At 39.4% G+C, this 18,616-nt stretch overlaps 1 protein-coding gene across 8 annotated transcripts in view; it reads left to right on the forward strand.

Annotated features, from left to right (window-relative positions):
* The first annotated feature begins 7,734 nt into the window (after nucleotides 1-7,734).
* The window catches only part of pbx3b (pre-B-cell leukemia homeobox 3b), a 60,830-nt gene continuing 49,948 nt past the window's right edge, over nucleotides 7,735-18,616 (forward strand). For 5 of the 8 annotated variants that reach the window (XM_058070266.2, XM_058070262.2, XM_078789843.1 and 2 more), the window contains exons 1-2: nucleotides 7,735-9,072; nucleotides 9,527-9,600. In XM_058070266.2, the coding sequence (XP_057926249.1) occupies nucleotides 8,825-9,072; nucleotides 9,527-9,600 (322 nt within the window). In that variant the 5' untranslated portion in view covers nucleotides 7,735-8,824. Of the gene's footprint in view, nucleotides 9,073-9,520; nucleotides 9,601-18,616 lie in introns of all 8 variants that reach the window. The other 3 variants (XM_078789841.1, XM_058070261.2, XM_078789842.1) reach the window with 1 other exon arrangement.

The following is an 18,616-nucleotide window of genomic DNA, read 5'->3' on the forward strand; positions in this document are numbered from 1 at the left end:
AACAACACCATAGATCCCCACTTTTCCAGGGTTACTTTTTCAAACCAGGACTTCAATCAAAATTTATAATTTGACATTGTAACACAAGCCATTAAAACCAAACACCATCCTCGCCCATGGTGAAACCAAAAATAAGTAACACCTCTGGAATACACAATGTAACTGCTAAATATGCTGAAAACCTTTAAAAATGCATTTGAACACATATAAATGATGAATGAAAGGGATAAATTAACAATTAAGGTTACTTTTACCTTAATTAAATATGTGAGTCTGCCCAAAGACACGGTACTGTAGCAAGATCTACACAGGCACCACCTTTGTGTTTTGCTATTAATTATTTTTTAATTATGTTGTTTTTCTCACTTTGAGTCTCCTCTTTTCTCTGCGAATTGACCCAAAATGCAACCAAAGAAAGTTGCAAATGTTGGAATTTGATAACGAATTTAAGAAACACTGCTGTACTCAATAAATATATAATAGCAAAACACAAACGTGGTGTCCATGTTGATCTTGCGGCAACATTGTGTCTTTGGCAAAAAATCATGTTTCCAACAAAGGTAAAAGTAACCTTAAATGTTAATTTAGCTTTTTATTCATCATCCAGATTCATTTTTATGAATTTAAGTTGTTTTCAGCATGTAGAATTTTGTAAACTGTGTAATTATAAAACCATAAAAGTTGTTTTTGAGTTAACTTTTAAGATGAACTGGATTCATGCTATTTCTTATGGGGAAAATGTATTTGGTTATTTAGTTGGACATTTGGGTTGATAAGCTCCTATTTAGTTATAAGGTGATGTAAAGAACATGTGCTCACGCAAGTTTCTCTTTGACTACTTTCTCTTCAACTCAAGCTGTACCACTGTAAGGCAAATGAGATGGGTTTTCTACCAATAAAGGGCCTAAATATGGAAAATAATTTTTTAATCCGCAAATTTACAAGATCACAAATGCAGCATTATGGGTGATTCACTGTTTCTTTAGCTACTGTAATGTCAACAAACCACTGTTTTATATAGAAATATATTTCTATATATATATATTTATATATAAGATCAGACTGTAAGGTATTTATGCAATCTGTGGGCTTGCTTTCACCAACATTTTTCATCACCAGCTCAGTTTCCAAGTGAAAAAAAGACAAACATCATCCTCAAACACACAACCAAATATTGGTAGAATAATTTGTGACCCCTTTGTGGACAGTTAAACAGTGTGAAATTATAGACCCTTAACTTATCACTTAATCTGCATTACTCTCGTCACAACAGAGCAAGCCACTCTATCAGTAAATGCTAATCTCCTAATTAACAAGCTAATTAGGCAATTACAGCTTTGCTGAAGGATGGCTAAATGAAATATGACAACACAGTCACTTTGTACAGCACCTGTGGGTCTTTTCAGATGTCACCATGAGAAGCATGATGACAAAGTGTCGTCTCTGCACTACTGCATGCTCATTCCTGTGCCTGCTCAGACTCGTTTCAGTCATCCTCTCCCATTTAATACAGTATACAGTCTGTATGGAAATAGCTTGTCAAGTTATCTTTAGCATTTTGGGTTTTCTTTGTGTGCCACTGACCTGCAGCATTTAAATGAAATTGGTGAATAGTGATGTGGTCTTAGAAATGAGGTGTAAGAAGGAAAAGCTGTAACCACCGAAGGGCACAGGCCCACAGTGAACATTTGAACCGGTAGCGTTGTAGGAGCTGTCGCATACAGAAATAAATTATGTTGACACTTGGCTGAAAACAATAGTGAAGAGGCCTGCAATGCAATGCAATGAAGAATCATGCAATGTAACAGAAGAGAGGAGTAGGCTTTGTACCTTTGAGCCCTCCATGACAGGTATGTGGTGTGACTTGACAGCTCAGTATTTCAATGATAAATGCAGCAGTCTTGGAACTTCTATTCACTAAACTCTAGAGTGCAATGCGCTTGTACTCCATCGTCAAACAAATGAGGCGAAGCACACACAAAGTGCTAAAGACCCAAGAGTACTCTTTTTTTTTTTTTAATCAATGAATAATAATTTGGTTTCATCGAGATTTGCCATTTTTGATGTCTTACTTAATTATACAATCACACGAGCTGACATTTAGATTCATTTAGACAAATGAATAGACTGCACGAGTGCTCAATACTCAAATGACAAATCAAACTGTTTAAAATCCTTGCATAATGTATAATTGATCAAAATGTATTTTCAATAATTATTTCAACAAACAGCCTCACTGTTTGTCCTCAAGTTTGACTTTTTTTACTCCTGCATTACGATGAAATGTCAAAATTGATTGTCCCAAAAGTTTCATTATTTGAAATTCAACCACACATTTCTGGGAAAATGTTCCTTGGAAATATAATGTAACATGGAGTTCACTATCATAAGTGATTTCATGCACGATGCGAACAAATATTGAGAGACTTAAACTAGCTGAGCATCAAAAACATTAACATGTGAGTTTCAATTTTTTTATAACTTTTTTATTGACAATGAATCACCACAAAGTTTGAGTAGTTGTTTTTGATTTAAGTTTTATTATACAATAGGCCTTTATTGATCATTTTTACACTATTGTTAAAACAAGTCTGTTTACTGTCAATGAAGATTTTATGACAGCAACAGTTTGATCCTGAAACAAAATGAGTTCACTTGAAGACGTAATGTCAATCAGCGTCACAGTTGCTGTTGCTTCCTCGATAACAAAATCACTGACAAAATCGTCCGATTTCTTGACACTATATTTTTGTGGACTGATTAAATGTGAATATTTCCACCACATAAAAACTTAAGATTTCAGTTAGGACATCATCTATCTATTGGAGCATCACTATACCAAAATAATAGTGGCCCATGACTACCTGCCAGCCAGGCATGGTTGAAATGTTATATTTTGCACTGTATTATTCATTCATTCATTTTCTACTGCTTATCCTCACAAAGGTCGCAGGGGTGCTGGAGCCTATCCCAGTTGTCTTCAGGCGAGAGGTGGGGTACACCTTGGACTGGTCGCCAGCCAATCACAGGGCGCATATAGACAAACAACCATTCACACTCACATTCATTCCTATATGCAATTTGGAGTCACCAATTTAAAAAATCATAATGAATTAATTTTTTTCTCAGATTTTTTTAAATATCAGTATCAGCAATAATGGCCCTGTATTTTCTTGGATCGATATCAAATCTAGCAGTATCGCACACCAGTACAAAATAAAACAAATTTGTATTAAGCATTAAACACAACAGCAACAACTGCAGTCATGCAGAGAGGAATACAGGAGCTAGTGAAAAAAGGTTTAATACAAAAGACTTCTGTCGAAAAAAAAGGCAAACACAAAAATACAAAAAAGATTGCACTGTCCAGGAACAAAAAGGAAGGGCAAAGCAACAGAAAAAGGGTAACAAAAACCACAGCTTGCAAAAAAGGGCTGCTGAAAACCAAGCAGGTACCTTAGCATGAGCTGAAGTACAATAAACAAGGATGGCAAAGCCAAGCAGGAAAATACTCACAACACGGTAGGTAAGTGACCAGAAAGCTAACAAACGTGGCGAATACAAGGCAGGTTGGCACAGATTGCAAGTGAGTAACAAAGGAAACCCGGTACTGAACTGCTGCCTTCAGCCAGTTTAAGAAGGTCCTGGCACCAATTGACTGCAGGTGTGCACCGACAGCTCCGCCTCTGCAGGGCAGCATGCACTATAAGATAAGGCAGACATCATGGCGCAAATTCCTTTTTTATATGTAAATTGGCCGATCAGATGTTGTCAAATTTTAACACAGAGGTATAGAGTTACATATCTCCGTACGTACTTCTTGATAATAGAGCATAATTGATTTAACCCTTTTATGTTGTTTTTGTGTTTCAGCTTGTCCTCAGAGGTCTGTTGGAGCATCACATTTTCTTGCTTTTGAATCAATACAGCCATGACAATTGAAGTGAAAATTAGGGCTGTCAAAGCTAACACACTAAAAGTGCATTAAAGCAGAAAACTTTTAAATGCCCTATTTGTCTACAAGAGGTCGAAACACCACTCCTGAGTTAGACATCGCTGCAGAAAACGGTCTTATCAATGGTTTAGTAAGAATTGCCCTTTCCTTGGCAAGAATACACTAATTCAACGCTGCCTTTCTGGTTGATTTCATTGAAATATCTTGACAAGCTGTACAATACAGTCACCGTTCCCCACCTTGCGGTTTGTATTTCACAGCTACACAGCTTCACTCGATCATGATCTGATGTTGGCATCTTTCTGTTTGAATGCGGGAACTTTTTGCACATCATTCACAATAAAAAAAAACATGAAAACACATTTCTTTATCTTTTTTGTGCAATGTAGCATGAGAAAACAAGTTAATATGAGCTAGCTAAGAATGGACGTCATGGGAAATACCTAATTTGAAAAAAAACAAAAAACAGCCAACAGCGTTGGCTCACCATTCGTTTCAGTGTCACTCACAGACAGAAGAGTGGATACTTAACTCTCAATTTCAATAACTCACCAAAGACTCACCAAGATTCTCATTTGCTGCCAGCATTTTTACCTGAGGACAAGAGCACACGTCTTGTGTTGGAACATGAAGCCATCCCAATGAGTGCGGACATCATAAGTGTTGTTGCTGTATCGATGATGTTGTTGTTGACGGAACTATGTATGTATATGTTTTAATGCCCTGAGAAAATAAGATTGAGTAGTGTTTTAAATCATCAAAATACAACAAGATACTGCAACTATTACACGTTATCATCAGTGTACGATTTAATGCATGATCACAGCATGTATATCAAACGATGCAACGTTGTTAGAGTGTTTATTTTTAGAGGGTTTTGCTCATATTAACTTATTTTCTCATGTTATAATTAGGGCTGCAACGTTATTTGGATAATTTGATTAACTTTATTACAAAAATTAGTCAAGGATTTTTTTCATGTTTGGAAGAAACCTGCCGATGTCACCCACGCAGAGGACGAAGAATGAAGCGGGTGTTGGAGCTTGAAGATTGGTTAGAAGAAGTTGCAAGGTAATGAAAGAGAAGGAAAAGTAAAAAAAAACAGACAAAAAATGTGTAAACAACAAATGGAACACAGTGACGTGTATCAGTTTCAACAGCATGCTTTGCCATTGCCGCTGTGTGCAAACAATGAAATCCCAGCATTTGCTGGTGTGGCTGATGGATAAAACAACTCTGCGGTAAGATGCACACACCTTTCACAATTGCTACTCGTCGTATTTGAAGCCGCTATGTTGTGTGGAAAAGTTACTTGTTTGGTTGCGCCGTTCGGGCCATAAACACCTTTGCGATAATGTATTTTTCTCATTGACTTAGACGGTCCTCGACCATAATTAAGGCCCTTACTGATGCCGACTGCAGCACAATAACCATCAGACAGCATCTGTGGGAAAAGGTTTTCAAAAACAACAAACAAATTCAAATACCTTGTCTCCTTCAACGACACAAACATGGACATTGAAAGGTGGAAAAATGTTATGCGGAATTATGCGGAATTACTTTAATTTTTCGCCACACTGAGTAGCTCTGCCTCCCTCTTTGTTTCCCTGACCACACTAGGTTTCAAGTGGTGAATAGCCTTTTGCACTTATGCCTTATCCCTTGGTTTAAGGAGAATTGGGACACCACTTGATTCTTGTGAACGCGCAAAGCCAAGGGGTAAGAACAGGGCCAAGGGGTAGAATTGGGATTCAGCCTCAGTCCTATCTTATTTACATATTGTATTGTAACCACTATGCCACCATAGCGACAAGCATTCAAAGCATTATATATAAAAGATACTTTCACAGCAATGTCGGGGCAGAGCAGCGATGGTGATGAAAAAAACAATAAAACGGGCTAAAAAGAACACTTTATACTCATTAAGAAGCCAATTTAAAACAATAATTGAAGGATAAGCGCCAAGGTAATTTACACCTAACATTCTGTGCTTTGAAGCCAAAAAATCTTTATTTTCATGTCATCGGATACCTCTGCATCAGACCAGACACACTAGTTTCAGTCCTTGGTGGTCATGTCAGTGACCCTCTAAGTGCGCAACCGAGCCCACCGTGTGAGGGCTCTGCACTGAATGCACTGAATGGTGGACGTGTTCTGTTGCTAATAATAATGACACTAATAATGTTAATTGGGTCCTGTCCTGTCATCCATCCATTTTCAATACTGCTTATGCTCACTAGGGTAGCAGGGGTATGCTGGAGCCTATCCCAGCTGACTTTGGGCGAGAAGCGTGGTCGCCAGCCAATAGCAGGGCACATATAGACAAGCAGCCATTCACACCATACTCACATTCATACCTATGCATGGAAAATTTGGTGTCACCATTTAACCCAACATGGATGTTTTCGGAATGTGGGAGGAAACCGGAGTACCAGGAAAAAACCCACAGAAGCGCAGGGAGAACATACAAATTCCACAAAGATGCCCGGGCAGAGAATTAAACCCAGGTCTTCCCGATCTCCGTGTGGCCCAATTGCCATCATGACTATAGTGAATTTCTGCAAAGTAGGTTTTATTTATAAATGGAATATTTTTGTATTAGAGCCCTCCAGGCATGCACTAGCAACCCAATATCACCTATGATACCTATTATAATACCTATTATAATATGAATAAATAAGCCATTAAAGACATAAATAAGACTCATGAATATAAAGGCCTCAAGCCAAAATCAGTATGCGACTCTGTAATCAGGAAAAAGCAGAAAGAAACAAACTTGTGTGTGTTGCTATTAATGTGTTCCCTAAGAGAGCTGAGTGGTGGGCGAGCAGGAAGTGCATGTCAGGGGTTTAGTTTAGTTTTAGGGATTACTGTGCCCGGTGACCTGCATAGAATACTACACATCATCACAACGTCTTTAAATGTGTCTGAATATAATATTTGCATTGGAGTTCATTAACTAATTTTTATGCTTGAAAGTGCTTGATTTCGGCAAAAAATCCATAATGTTTTCTTCAAATTGCATATCTTTGGGCTAATAAAAAGCCATACTCTACCACAAAACAGCATAGTTTATTAATTAATATACTTTGGACAAACCGTGATAGGGAAGCTGCAAAATTCAAACTACAAAGTGGTGAGGGACAACTGCACGGAATTAAAATTTCTTAACAAAAGTGAATTTGTTTCCTTTTTTCTTATCCTCTTAATGGAATTAAGAGGAATTTCTGACACTCGGAGAAGCGGTAGGGTTAATTCAGCCTTGCTTCCTCTGATTCTTTTTCAGACATGCTGAATTGTGAATAGACTTATCATTACCATGACAACACAAACCACAATAAAGCATCTTTGATAAAAGTTTCTTATCAAGACAAGGCCTTTTTTTCCAACATGAATTGTCGTTTAAAAACTTATTCCATAATCCAGCCCCAAACAGTCATCTCAATGAAGGGCTGTACAGTATATTTGCTGCCTTGCATCCTGCAGGCCAACAACGTGTCTGCTACCATAGCAACTGCGGAGGAGCACCGAGCAGCGCCGCCTGCTTTGTGCAATTGATGTCGCTCGTAGCAACGACCAATCACAAGTTGCCATCCTTTTTTTTCTGTGCAGGGGCAGTGTGAAGATGGAGGGATTGAGTGGGTGGGCTTTGGGCATCATGCATCTGCCAAGCAATAGGACGCGCGCGTCGTCACTCTTGCTCCTTCTAGACGTGGATTGGTGGAGCCAGCTTGACTTTGCAATCATATAAACATGTCTGCCGCTCGCCTATAGTGTGAGCCAAGCCTCCGCAGGATAGCGCGCTGCTCTACATCAAACTGCATAAAAGTCTCATTATGTATTTGCCTGCCTTGCTTTGCAGAAGTAAATCTTGATTACTGCGCTGGGATATGCACATAGCTGCGCGTGCACGCGCGAGGACACGCACGAGGACGCCTTCCTTCAGAGGCTGTGCTTTCATCACTATAATCAGCAGCCTAACTACTCGCTCGTAACATTTTGGGCTTTTTCGCTGCTCCGTTGAGAAGTGACAGGAGTGTATAGACCCCTCCTCTGCAGGGCGGGGCGTGCATTTTCATTTTCTATTTTTTTTATTTTTTGGCGTGTGTATTTTTTTTGCCTGCTCTGACACGTCTGCACTGAGTGAGTGGCATTGGCACACTGTCAATCGCTCACTATCAAACAACATAAAACACACACAGGCACACGCGCTGCACCTCATAAATTTTAGCAAGGCGAGATATTTTTTAGTTTTTATTTTTGGCGCATTGCTTTAGAACAGCGCTGCATCCTTATTCATTTACAATCCTTGTTGCTTCTTTTTTTTCTAATCAGACATCTGACAACTTTTTGCACATTTTTTATTGTAAAATATTTGGACACTACCACATTTTTAACGTGGGATTCTGCACAAGACTAAGATTTTTTTTTATATATAAGAAGTATTCGCAACGTTGGATATTTTTGCTTCCCCCGAGGAGGATTTTTGTGGACATTTTTGTGAAGAGATGCACCGGAGCGCCAATAAATGAGAGATCACCAAAGGAGCAATTGTGTCCAAAGCCGTCAAATCCAACAGAAAGAGAGAAGACAGATTGGCGTGAAGATTCGTGCCGGATAAGATGGACAACTATCGGCAATTTTGACAGAGAAGTTTTACATTAAATAGTCATATTAATGAAAGATTCTACAAAAGCCGCCTCCCGTTTTGCCAATTTGGACGGCGCGTAAAGAGGAAGCGTCAATTTGGGCACACTCGCCACCAAATTCCTGCTATATTCTTTTTTTCTTTTTTAAACGTGTGTGTTTCGGACCACACTGCCGTGCAACCCTCCTTGTCTCCGACACATGTTCTAGCCCATTTCGTATATGAGTTTTTCAATTTGTGTGGCTCAGTGCACAGACTCTTTAGCGGCTCCGATGGACGATCAAGCCCGCATCATGCAGTCGATCGGCGGTGTCAGTCTGGCCGGCCACTCGGTACAAGGGGGCATGACCCTGCCGCCTCCGCACGGACATGATGGCACGGACGGGGACGGACGCAAACAAGACATTGGCGACATCCTTCATCAAATTATGACCATAACTGATCAAAGCCTGGACGAGGCGCAAGCAAAGTTGGTTGTTTTATATGATTTTGTAACTTGTACTACATCCCCATAGACAACGTTATCATTCTTATTAATACATGCTCCCATGCCGGGGTGCATTTAATGACAATCAGGTGCATTTACTGCCTCATGAAACCTGGAGCACATGTGATAGTTGTCACTGAGGAGACAGCAGATTTTGATTTAAATGTTTTGACTGCTGTGTTCAAAAGTTTGTATGCACACATCATCGGGTTGCCAAACAGTAGTCTAAGTATATGATGGAAAGGTGTATGATTTATGATTTGAAAACACATCACATTTGACCTAAACATGCTCTGACCCATTAGTGTAAAGTGTAAAAAAAAAGGTTATTACTTTGAGCAGCCAAACACCTGCAATTAAATGATACTTAATAATGCATAAGGTAACATATCAGTGAACTTATTTCAATATGTTATCTTGTCTTATACTGAAACAGGAAACATGGACTCAACTGTCACAGAATGAAACCAGCACTCTTCAGCGTTCTCTGCGAAATCAAAGAAAAGACAGGTAAGATTGTTCATACTGTGTTTTCAAGCAGTTAAACCGCATTATATGTAACGGTAGTGCCACAGTGCAATCACACACTTTTGCCTCCCATGACTGCATTTCAGGTTCGAGGCGACCTTTGCCGAGATGAATTAGTCACACTGTTAAATATGACTGTGTCACACAATTCGTATTGTATCTGCAGTATGCATTTTTAATTAAATTTAAAGTTATGTTTCCCTATCATTCACGCCGCAACTGCTTTGATAAAAAAAAATACATTAAAAAAATCAAGTTTTAAATCACACAACATATGCTCTACGCAGTGGACAAAACCTATGCTTTAAAAAGAACGCTGTGAATTTTAAAAATATATTTACATATAAAGGCTTACACGTTTGTTACTCCTACTTGAATCAAGCATTTTTCATTCTTACACAACAAATTTCCACATTTCCAAAATGACTGCAAAAAAAATCATCATACATTATGTATAAACTCTCATCGTGTGTGTGAATGCAATAGTATACCTGAGACTGATACTAATATTGTCACTTGTCACTCAGTTTTCCTTCAAAATATGTTAAATGCCGCTACATTGTATTTTAACCTGTCACTTTATATATAATGTCCATATGCATATTTTAAAGATACACTGGCTATAGACCAAAATACCATTTAATATATAGGCAATTGAAAAGAAAATAGATCATACAGGCAGCGTTGTTGTTACCTTTAACAACTGTTCTTGTAATGACGGTGATTCTGCAAAGGCAATATGATATTTAAACTATTGCTTCTTACATAACTACATTTCTCACGCAAAAGAAGAAATAGGAAGAAGACAATGGTGTGAATTTGGAGTCATTTTAGCAAACCTGATAACTTGTCAGATTTGTGACCTGTGTGCGGTTTATGAGGAAATTGGCTCAGGGGAGATCATAAAAGTTTATGAACTCCCCCCTACTCAGGTGGCGGCCACAGAGGCGCACAGAAGGTCGGTAGTAGTCGAGCCGATGTGTTCAGCTTTGTGTCGGCTCCTAAGACAAAGTAAGAGGGACAGAGGATGCAGCTTACACAATGAAGAAATACTTGTGCTGACTTTTACATTAACTGCAAAAAACTAGATATATTTTTGTACATTTTTACAATTACTACTCAGGTAATGTCATGGACTCAGTGAATTTGCAACTCCAATATAACACAGTATTTTGCATCATGTTTTAACCGAGCCTCAAAAATAGGCAAAAATTACAAAATTGCAGGTGAAAAATTATAGATGCTGATATTGATAGGTTTTCGCATGGAAACAAGTGCATGTATTACAGGGAAGACTGTGTAAGTGTTGGTGTGCGTTTGTGCATGTGCATGGGTAACCTGTGGTTTGGAGTCAGTGACAGAGCTCAGCTGGTGTGGTGGCCTTGTTGACCGCCTTGTTTTTTCAGCACACAGTGCACCTTTCACTGGCCCGTGTAGCATCGCTCAGAGGGATTCCGTAGCCCTTTTCATGTCTCCTCAAATGGCTTGGGGGGGGGCTATGGAAATGGTCTTTAATAGTGAAGCCGAAAGTGAGCGAAGAAAATAATTGTAGTGTAATTGTTATATTGTAGGACCTCGCTGTATACTGCAAATAACGTTTTGGGCTTTTACCTGCACATCGATGTTAAATATACTGGAGTGCAAACTATTTCAAAGCAGCAGTGAGACTCAGTGAGAATTAACTCACATTAAAGACTTTCAGAACTTTCTGGTTTTGTTGAGCTTCAGCATATTTTGGAATTTCTATTGGCCTGGAAGTATTAATTCACTTTGATATGCTAATCAAGCATTACGCAAAAAAAATGACATTAAGTGGCAGCATGAAGTAATTTGCCTGTCACCGAATTGAGTGTTTTTGGGACCACCCACATATACAATTTCTTTGGGTTTGCGTTCATATAAAATACATGTCAGAGGTGTCTTTCAGTCTAATAGTTTGTTTGCTGTAGAAAAGAATGTCCATTTTAAATATGCAATTCTTTTTGGGGGGACAAAGAGCACATTCATGCGATACCTATGGCCCCTTGCTATGCACAGTGAATGCATTCACAGAAAATAGCGTTTTGCATTATTCCTGTGCGCTGGGTTTATTTTAACCTGCTGTCTTGCTTTCATGCTTGGAAGAGTGGCTCACAGCGGCAACAGCAGCGGGAGAGGCAAGAATAACAAAGGTGAAAGATTACCTCCATATGGTATTTCTGACCAGGAAAAGAGAGGTTGTGTTGCAGGACTGCTCTTTGAAGTGAGGTTTAATCAATAGAAAGAGATTACACAGAACTATTACAGGCTAAATCACGGAGCGCCACTGAGAGGCTTAGTCCTCTCCACAGCTCTCTCAGCTGCATCGCGTTGCTTTTGGCTGTGTATTGACTTGTTGTTTTCCTGACCTTTGACTCATCAGGTTCAAAATCAGTTGGGAGGTCTGCAAAGTTAGTGGTGAGATGCTATGCTGCGAATGAAGTGAGGACTGCACGCATAGAATCTTGTCGTGCATGTTTGATGTGCCTTTCACAAACAGCTAAAGATGCTTTCAGGAATGCTTATCGACTCTTACATGCTATATGTGATGTTGAGCAGGGGAGACAGTGTTAACTAAATACAGGCCAGGATGAGGCTGTAATTAACCACAAGCAAGGCAGACTAAAAGCATTACCTGCAGTAAATAGAGTTAGGAGCAAGGAGATAAGCATTTTTGAAATCTACGGGGAACATTAATTTCAATGTTACCTGACAAACTTAATGAGGCTGCTTATTTCAATCAGACGGTCATCATGATCAATGCACATTTTATTATTATTATTGCTTTATTCATTTTTGTGTATGAAACCACATAGCAACAAAATATTGTGGTTTGACTGGTGTTGAAAAAGCTCCAGTGCACTCACAGGAGAGAACAGCAAGCTATTCAGCAGCAAAGACAATTGACTTTGGCTGTTTTTTGTCTCCGGGAGCCCCAATGATGCGGCTGCAGTGACTAGATAGTGTTGTGCCCAATGGCTCACACACAGCTGGGTTCCTGACTGTTTTCAATAGTGGGGCCGCATGTGTTTCCTCCTCTAAAGCGCGATGTGGACACGGGAAGATATGGCTATTATCTACGCAGCTTCCAAACACCCTCCGATTCTCCATCAACAAAAAAAGGAGATGAAGGCAAGCCAGGCAAGGAGAGAGGACACAAAAAACCCAAACAAAACAAAGGATATATCAGTTTCATTTGGAAGGCTAAATGCTTTTGTGTCGTGTATATATAGATGCCTTGCACTGCTACTATCTGCTTTTTGCACAATGATCCAGTGGTGTCTCACCATCTGCACCCATCTTGCACATTTCTCTCTTTCTCCTTTCTTTCTCTCTCTCTCTCTCACCCTCCTCCTCTGTCCCTGGAAGCGTTTTCAGCAGGCTCCTGTGCGATCAACAGCTCATAATTGTTTTTTGCACATACGTTATGCAAATGAGTCTTTATGGCAACTGGCATAACAATTAGCATCCTCCAACAATATTTTAGTAGGTTAATTGCAAAATTTCTGAATTGTACGTCTGAGTTGTTAATTAGGCATGACAGAGGTGGTGAAATAGTTATCTTCAGGCGTTGGCAACCAGCAGAGGCTGTTTGGGATGCAAAAAGGAAGGATTGATTGAAATGAGTTTACAGCAGTTGGTGTGTGGTTGCTACTTATTGTCCTCTTCTTGCTCTATGTTGCTTAAACCAGTATTACCTTCTATAAACCTGAAGCAGAATACTGTGAAAACCCCCACATTAATGATTCTACATGCATGGCCTGGGTAATTTGCAGATTTACTGTCTTTTTCTTTTTTTCAAAAAAACACCTTATTCATCCTAAATTGGTCATAATTTATAAATATGTAGGTAGAATGTACAGCAAACATGTACCATTGCTAACAAAAGACCACAATTTTTACATGTGTATGCTTCACTGAGAATGTTTTTTGGTTAAGCGCTGAGGTTTCACACTTTGTTTGGTCCTTGAATGCACCATAGTTGCTCTGAGACGTGAAAGTGAAACTCAGATTCTGTCATTCCATTGATCATTTTCCATTATCATTCATTAAAATGCATTTAATAAAGTGTGAGGCATATTGAAGAGAAAAGGAGAGGGTTGCGGAGTTAAATTGAATCTTATAATTAGACACTCTTATTGCAAGTGTTGATCTGAAATTGGAGGAGAACATCAAGTCAAGTTAGAAGGAGGGTCTGGAAGGGGAGGAGCACGCTGTGTCAAACATTTTGATCAGCATGTCGCAGATTTCACTGGTGATCCTGGAAAGTAACCTCGGTGAAAGTGGGATCTACTAAGCTCAAAATTTGACTTGGCTTGCTCTGCAAAATGTATATAGTTTTAATCTAATAACATTTAAAAACACTCGGATGCATCTTGGAAATAATTAAAAAGTTTGTGTTTGCATTTTACACAGCTTACAAAAATAAACGACTACCATATCACAGAAAAGTCAAAGGTGGGTTTTTAAAAACACTTCACACACAGGAGGAAAAAAACGTTTATTCAACAATAACCATGACTTATGAGGTGTTATGGCATTGCTTGTTTCCACAGTGTGCATAATATTCCACCAGCTTTCAGCGCTGCCGTTTCACCGAATTTGTTTTAAACATTACACCTCCAGAGTTTCCAGTAGCAGGGTGTTTACACCCGTGTCCTTCAATGGGCGCGCTGCTATGTATCTAATGCCAAGCAGCCAGTTATTAGTGCAAGGAGGGCTTGAGTGAAAGACTGGCGCAAAGCAAGTCCTCTCAGTAATGACTCTGCTATTTATAGGTCCCTATTTCATTAACTCTAGTGTTGTCTCCTGGGACAATAGACACCATGATGTTCATTTACTCTGTACACATTACACGTGGACAACTAAATGACCAATCATTTGTGAGTGTGGGGACGCTGGGAAGAATCTGGCTGTCCTTCGCTGTTGCTCAGCTAGCATGCGTTGGTATGTGTTTTATTTTCTTAAATTCCCTTATTCTTTTCTTTGGTATTGCTGTTGCGTGTGCTCATACACACCGGTGTCCCCCGACAGATGATCCATCTTTGTATGGAGAGCAATGAAAGAATTATAGTTCAAAAGCCATTTATAACACACATCTTTTGATATCAGTCTCTGGTGAAAATACATCACCGCTCTTGTCTAATGTTGTTTCTCCAAAATAGAAAAAAAGGGGAATCCAGTCTATTATTGCTCTCATTTGCAAGCAAGCAAATGAAGACCCTCTCCTCATTGCTCTGCTGTTCAGCGTTTCCTACATTAGAATGATGTATTGAAGGCAGAAATAGGAAAAAGACGGCTATGCAATGAAATTTTAATCAGCGTCTTCTGCCGCTTTAATAAGGCAAATAATTCTTATTGGCTGCTTGTGTTAAGATCTCTAATATTTAATTCATAACAAACCTTGCATTATTCCGTGTTAGCCGAGAGTTAAGCTCCACACTGCTGCCTGCCAGTGGGCAACTGTGGGGAAAATGAAGTGCAGACTGAGCATTTTCCTATATGAGTTCAGGCACACTACTATTAAATTGTTTTGATGTTGTCTCTGAAATAAAATATGCATGCACGGTGCCTTTAATTAACTATTGTACTGGGAGACTGCAATGACCCCAGCCGCTGATCACTGCATAAACACTGACTCGCCTGCCTTTGTAATTTAGCCAGCTGTCAGTAAGGTATGACCATTGGCTGAGCAAACCATCTTTTTTATTATTCTAAGTCCTTGAAGTGCATTTTTGTGTCTCAAGTAATGGAAAGATGGCAATGGGCCAGCAGGCTAGGTGCTGGCTCATGTTACACTGAAACAGCGGGTCCTGTTTTCGTCTCTCGGTGAAATGGCTTAATTGGTGTCAGAGCCCTGGGGATAAAGGCCTCTTGCTCTGAAACACAGCCACACAGGCCCTGTCTTCCCTCAACCAGCAGCAATGACCAGCGTCTGCTGGTGAACGAGCACTAAGCCGTGGCTTAACAATACCAAATGATGTTTGGGATGACAGAAATTAATATGCGCTTGCTCCCAGAAAGCTATGATTAATGACGGTGAACGGGGGAATGCTGTTCCTCTTCTTCCTCCTCCCGGATTGGCTTTGAAATACAAAACAAAAAGGAGAAATAGCTTTTTCTTGCAAAAGTGGAGGTCATCCAGAGTACATTAATGTAGCAAACATGGCACAATGCACAGCAGTAAAGTAATGTTTACAGCTATACGTGCTTGTAATTTGAATGCAGACAATTAAATGTCCTGAATATCACACTGAAAGCATTTTTCATAACATTATGCAAGATGATTTAAAGCGATAATATGGTATACTGGCACACAGGAGGTGTAGGCACTGCCAAGACCAAACAATCCTAATTTGGATCAGCACCAAATTGTAGCCCCCGCTTTCGATACCCACATCATGCAAACTGGATGTTTGTATTTTTTCATTAGTATTCATGCATTATTCACTGAAAAATAAGGAACATGTCTAACAAAACCCTCTTGTGCTGTTAACAAAAAGTTAAAATCCTGGCTACACATCTTTTCTGCACCAAAATATTGTGGTTTCTTCTTTGGCCGAAACCCCATTGCTCGTCAAAGTTTGGTAAAAATCTAACAAATAGTCAGTGGAATCCCAACCTCTTTGGCAGAGTTAACAATGAATTAGTTCTAATTTCAAAATTGGATCCTGTGTTTCACTTAAATGACACACACCCATTGAGGCAGAGCCAAGCGTGTGAACAAAATGGTGGTGTGCCGTTGCCATCATTATGACCTGTATCTGTTGTGTCCTAGGAGGAGACACATGAATATTTAATTGTGTCTGCAAGAGAGATCCCCAGACCCTTCTGTTCATTTCTTACTTTCTCTAATGTGCCCCCCCGGGTCCTTCCTCACAAAGTAATGGTGGATTAAAATGATATGAATTGCAATGTAAGGAATTTCTAAAGGCATTTATCTCTGCAAAATGCAGTTTAAAATTCACATGTTAAATTTCGACAACCGCTATTCTCCCGAATTGGTGTGTGCGCCTCATGCTGGCTTCTTGAAGTAAGCACTCCCTCTGTCCCAGCATGATTGATGTGCATTAAGCGTGCACTTTTTACATCACGGCGCTCCGGAAGATGATGTGGGTGCAAGGATATGACTTAAACAGTGAATGAGTCACCTCCTTTATTGATCCATTGTAGTGCAGGTGCTCCGTGAAGATGGTTGTCAGCTTTGACCGCCTGTGTAAGCGATAGTATGCCGACAGTGAGCTCTCGTCCTCTTCATGGCTGCATTTGTTTGATGAAAGACCCTCAGCTATGGTCCTGTTCACTCATGTCGTCTTACATTTGCAGGAGGGAGACCAATGAGACCTTCCTGAGGCTTGTTTTTGCTCTCTTAATGCAATTAAGTAAAAGCTTTGCATGTGAATGGAATCAGTTGTTCAGGGGCAGGAGGTGTGGTTCCTCTCCTGTAAATATTCAACATTAGATGTTAAATTTTGTTTATATATGTGTGTGTGTGTGTGTGTGTTGGCAGGCTGATAGGCTAATGTGTGAAGGTGAAGTGTGTGATGCTTGGAGATGCCTATGTAAGTATGCAGAGCACGACAAGCCTCTCCCGGGTGCTGAAGGAGAGCATGGAGTGGCAGAGTTAATTTATTTAATGACTGAGCGTCTTATATCTTCCAAGCCCTGATTAGAATCCATGCTTGATGAGGGAAGCGATAGAAGGGTTTGCACTGCCCCCAGGCCCTCACACGCACGGTCTTGGTGTGCTTTTTTTTTTTTTTCATACCCACCCCCTTCATGCACTTTTTTCTCAAGATGAAAAGAAGAAAGCAAGTCTGAGAACTTTCCAACTTTGAGATTCTGTTTGCAGTCATGCCACACAAATACAGGTACTTTATAAACAAGTATTTTTTCCACAAATGTTTTACAAACGTATGCATTTCCAAAACCTTTTTGTAGATGAGAACGCCTGTGTGCTTTTGTCTTTGGCTTGTATGCACCACAATCTCCTAAATTGAGATTTCATTCAAAGTAAAGACCAAAATTATTCACACCCTAGACAAATGTATGTATGTATGTGAGACAATTGTGTAGTTTAATCATAATGTTTATTCTTCTTCTTGTTATCATTATTATTATTATTATACCGGGTTCAAATAAACAAAAATTCTAAATCCTGCTAAAACATAATATACACCACAATATGATTTGCTTGTCTTATTGCTATTGTTGTCTTTCAACAATTCCTTTGAACTAGACCGGAGTTACAGATATTCAGATCCTATAATTTAAACATTAAACACCTATAAATAAAACATAGTACAGTATGGATAGAAGAAAGAAAGAGATACCACACTTTAATTCTGCACAATTAAATCCAGCCATTGCTCTTTTTTGTGTGGAGAATACAGGATTGCTTGAATGAACGTTAGTAGTTGTTCTCCAGTCATTTCCTATGACCTGCCTTTGTTGTGCTGATGTTCGGCGTTTGGCGAGTCAGTGAATGCATCTCGTTGTAGCGTGGTGGAGAACGAGGATGTGTAGTTCCGAGGTTGTACGGAGAGACTCATATGTCAATTGGAGATACACACGTATATGATGTTGGAGTTGAACACTGCTGTTGGTGTGTTAAGGTAGCAGTAAAGTTTTTTTAAAAAAGAGTGTCAGCCTGTGTAACTGTGTAACAGAGAAGTGTGGCTTGTCATGTTACACATAAGTTAATTATGGTAAAAAATGCCATGTGATTAATTAAATTAACTTTCTGTATACAGATAAGGTTTTGTAGTAATTATACTTTACCATAAGAATGTGTCTCATTTTCTTTATTTTGATGTTGTTTTTGTCTTTTCGCTAATCGTGGTCTTACTGTTGCAGTTTATAGCTCTACCGGTTGTATTGGCACACACCTGACAGCCTGTAAATGTGTTTTGTGTGGGCAGCATTTAAAAAAAAATGCCATTGGTGTGGACAGGGTTTTTTTGGTACACTGTGAACACAG

Source organism: Doryrhamphus excisus, linkage group LG3 (assembly GCF_037039965.1).
Source record: "Doryrhamphus excisus strain RoL-2023G ecotype Guam linkage group LG3, RoL_Dexc_Guam_v1.1, whole genome shotgun sequence".
Lineage (NCBI taxonomy): Eukaryota > Metazoa > Chordata > Actinopteri > Syngnathiformes > Syngnathidae > Doryrhamphus > Doryrhamphus excisus.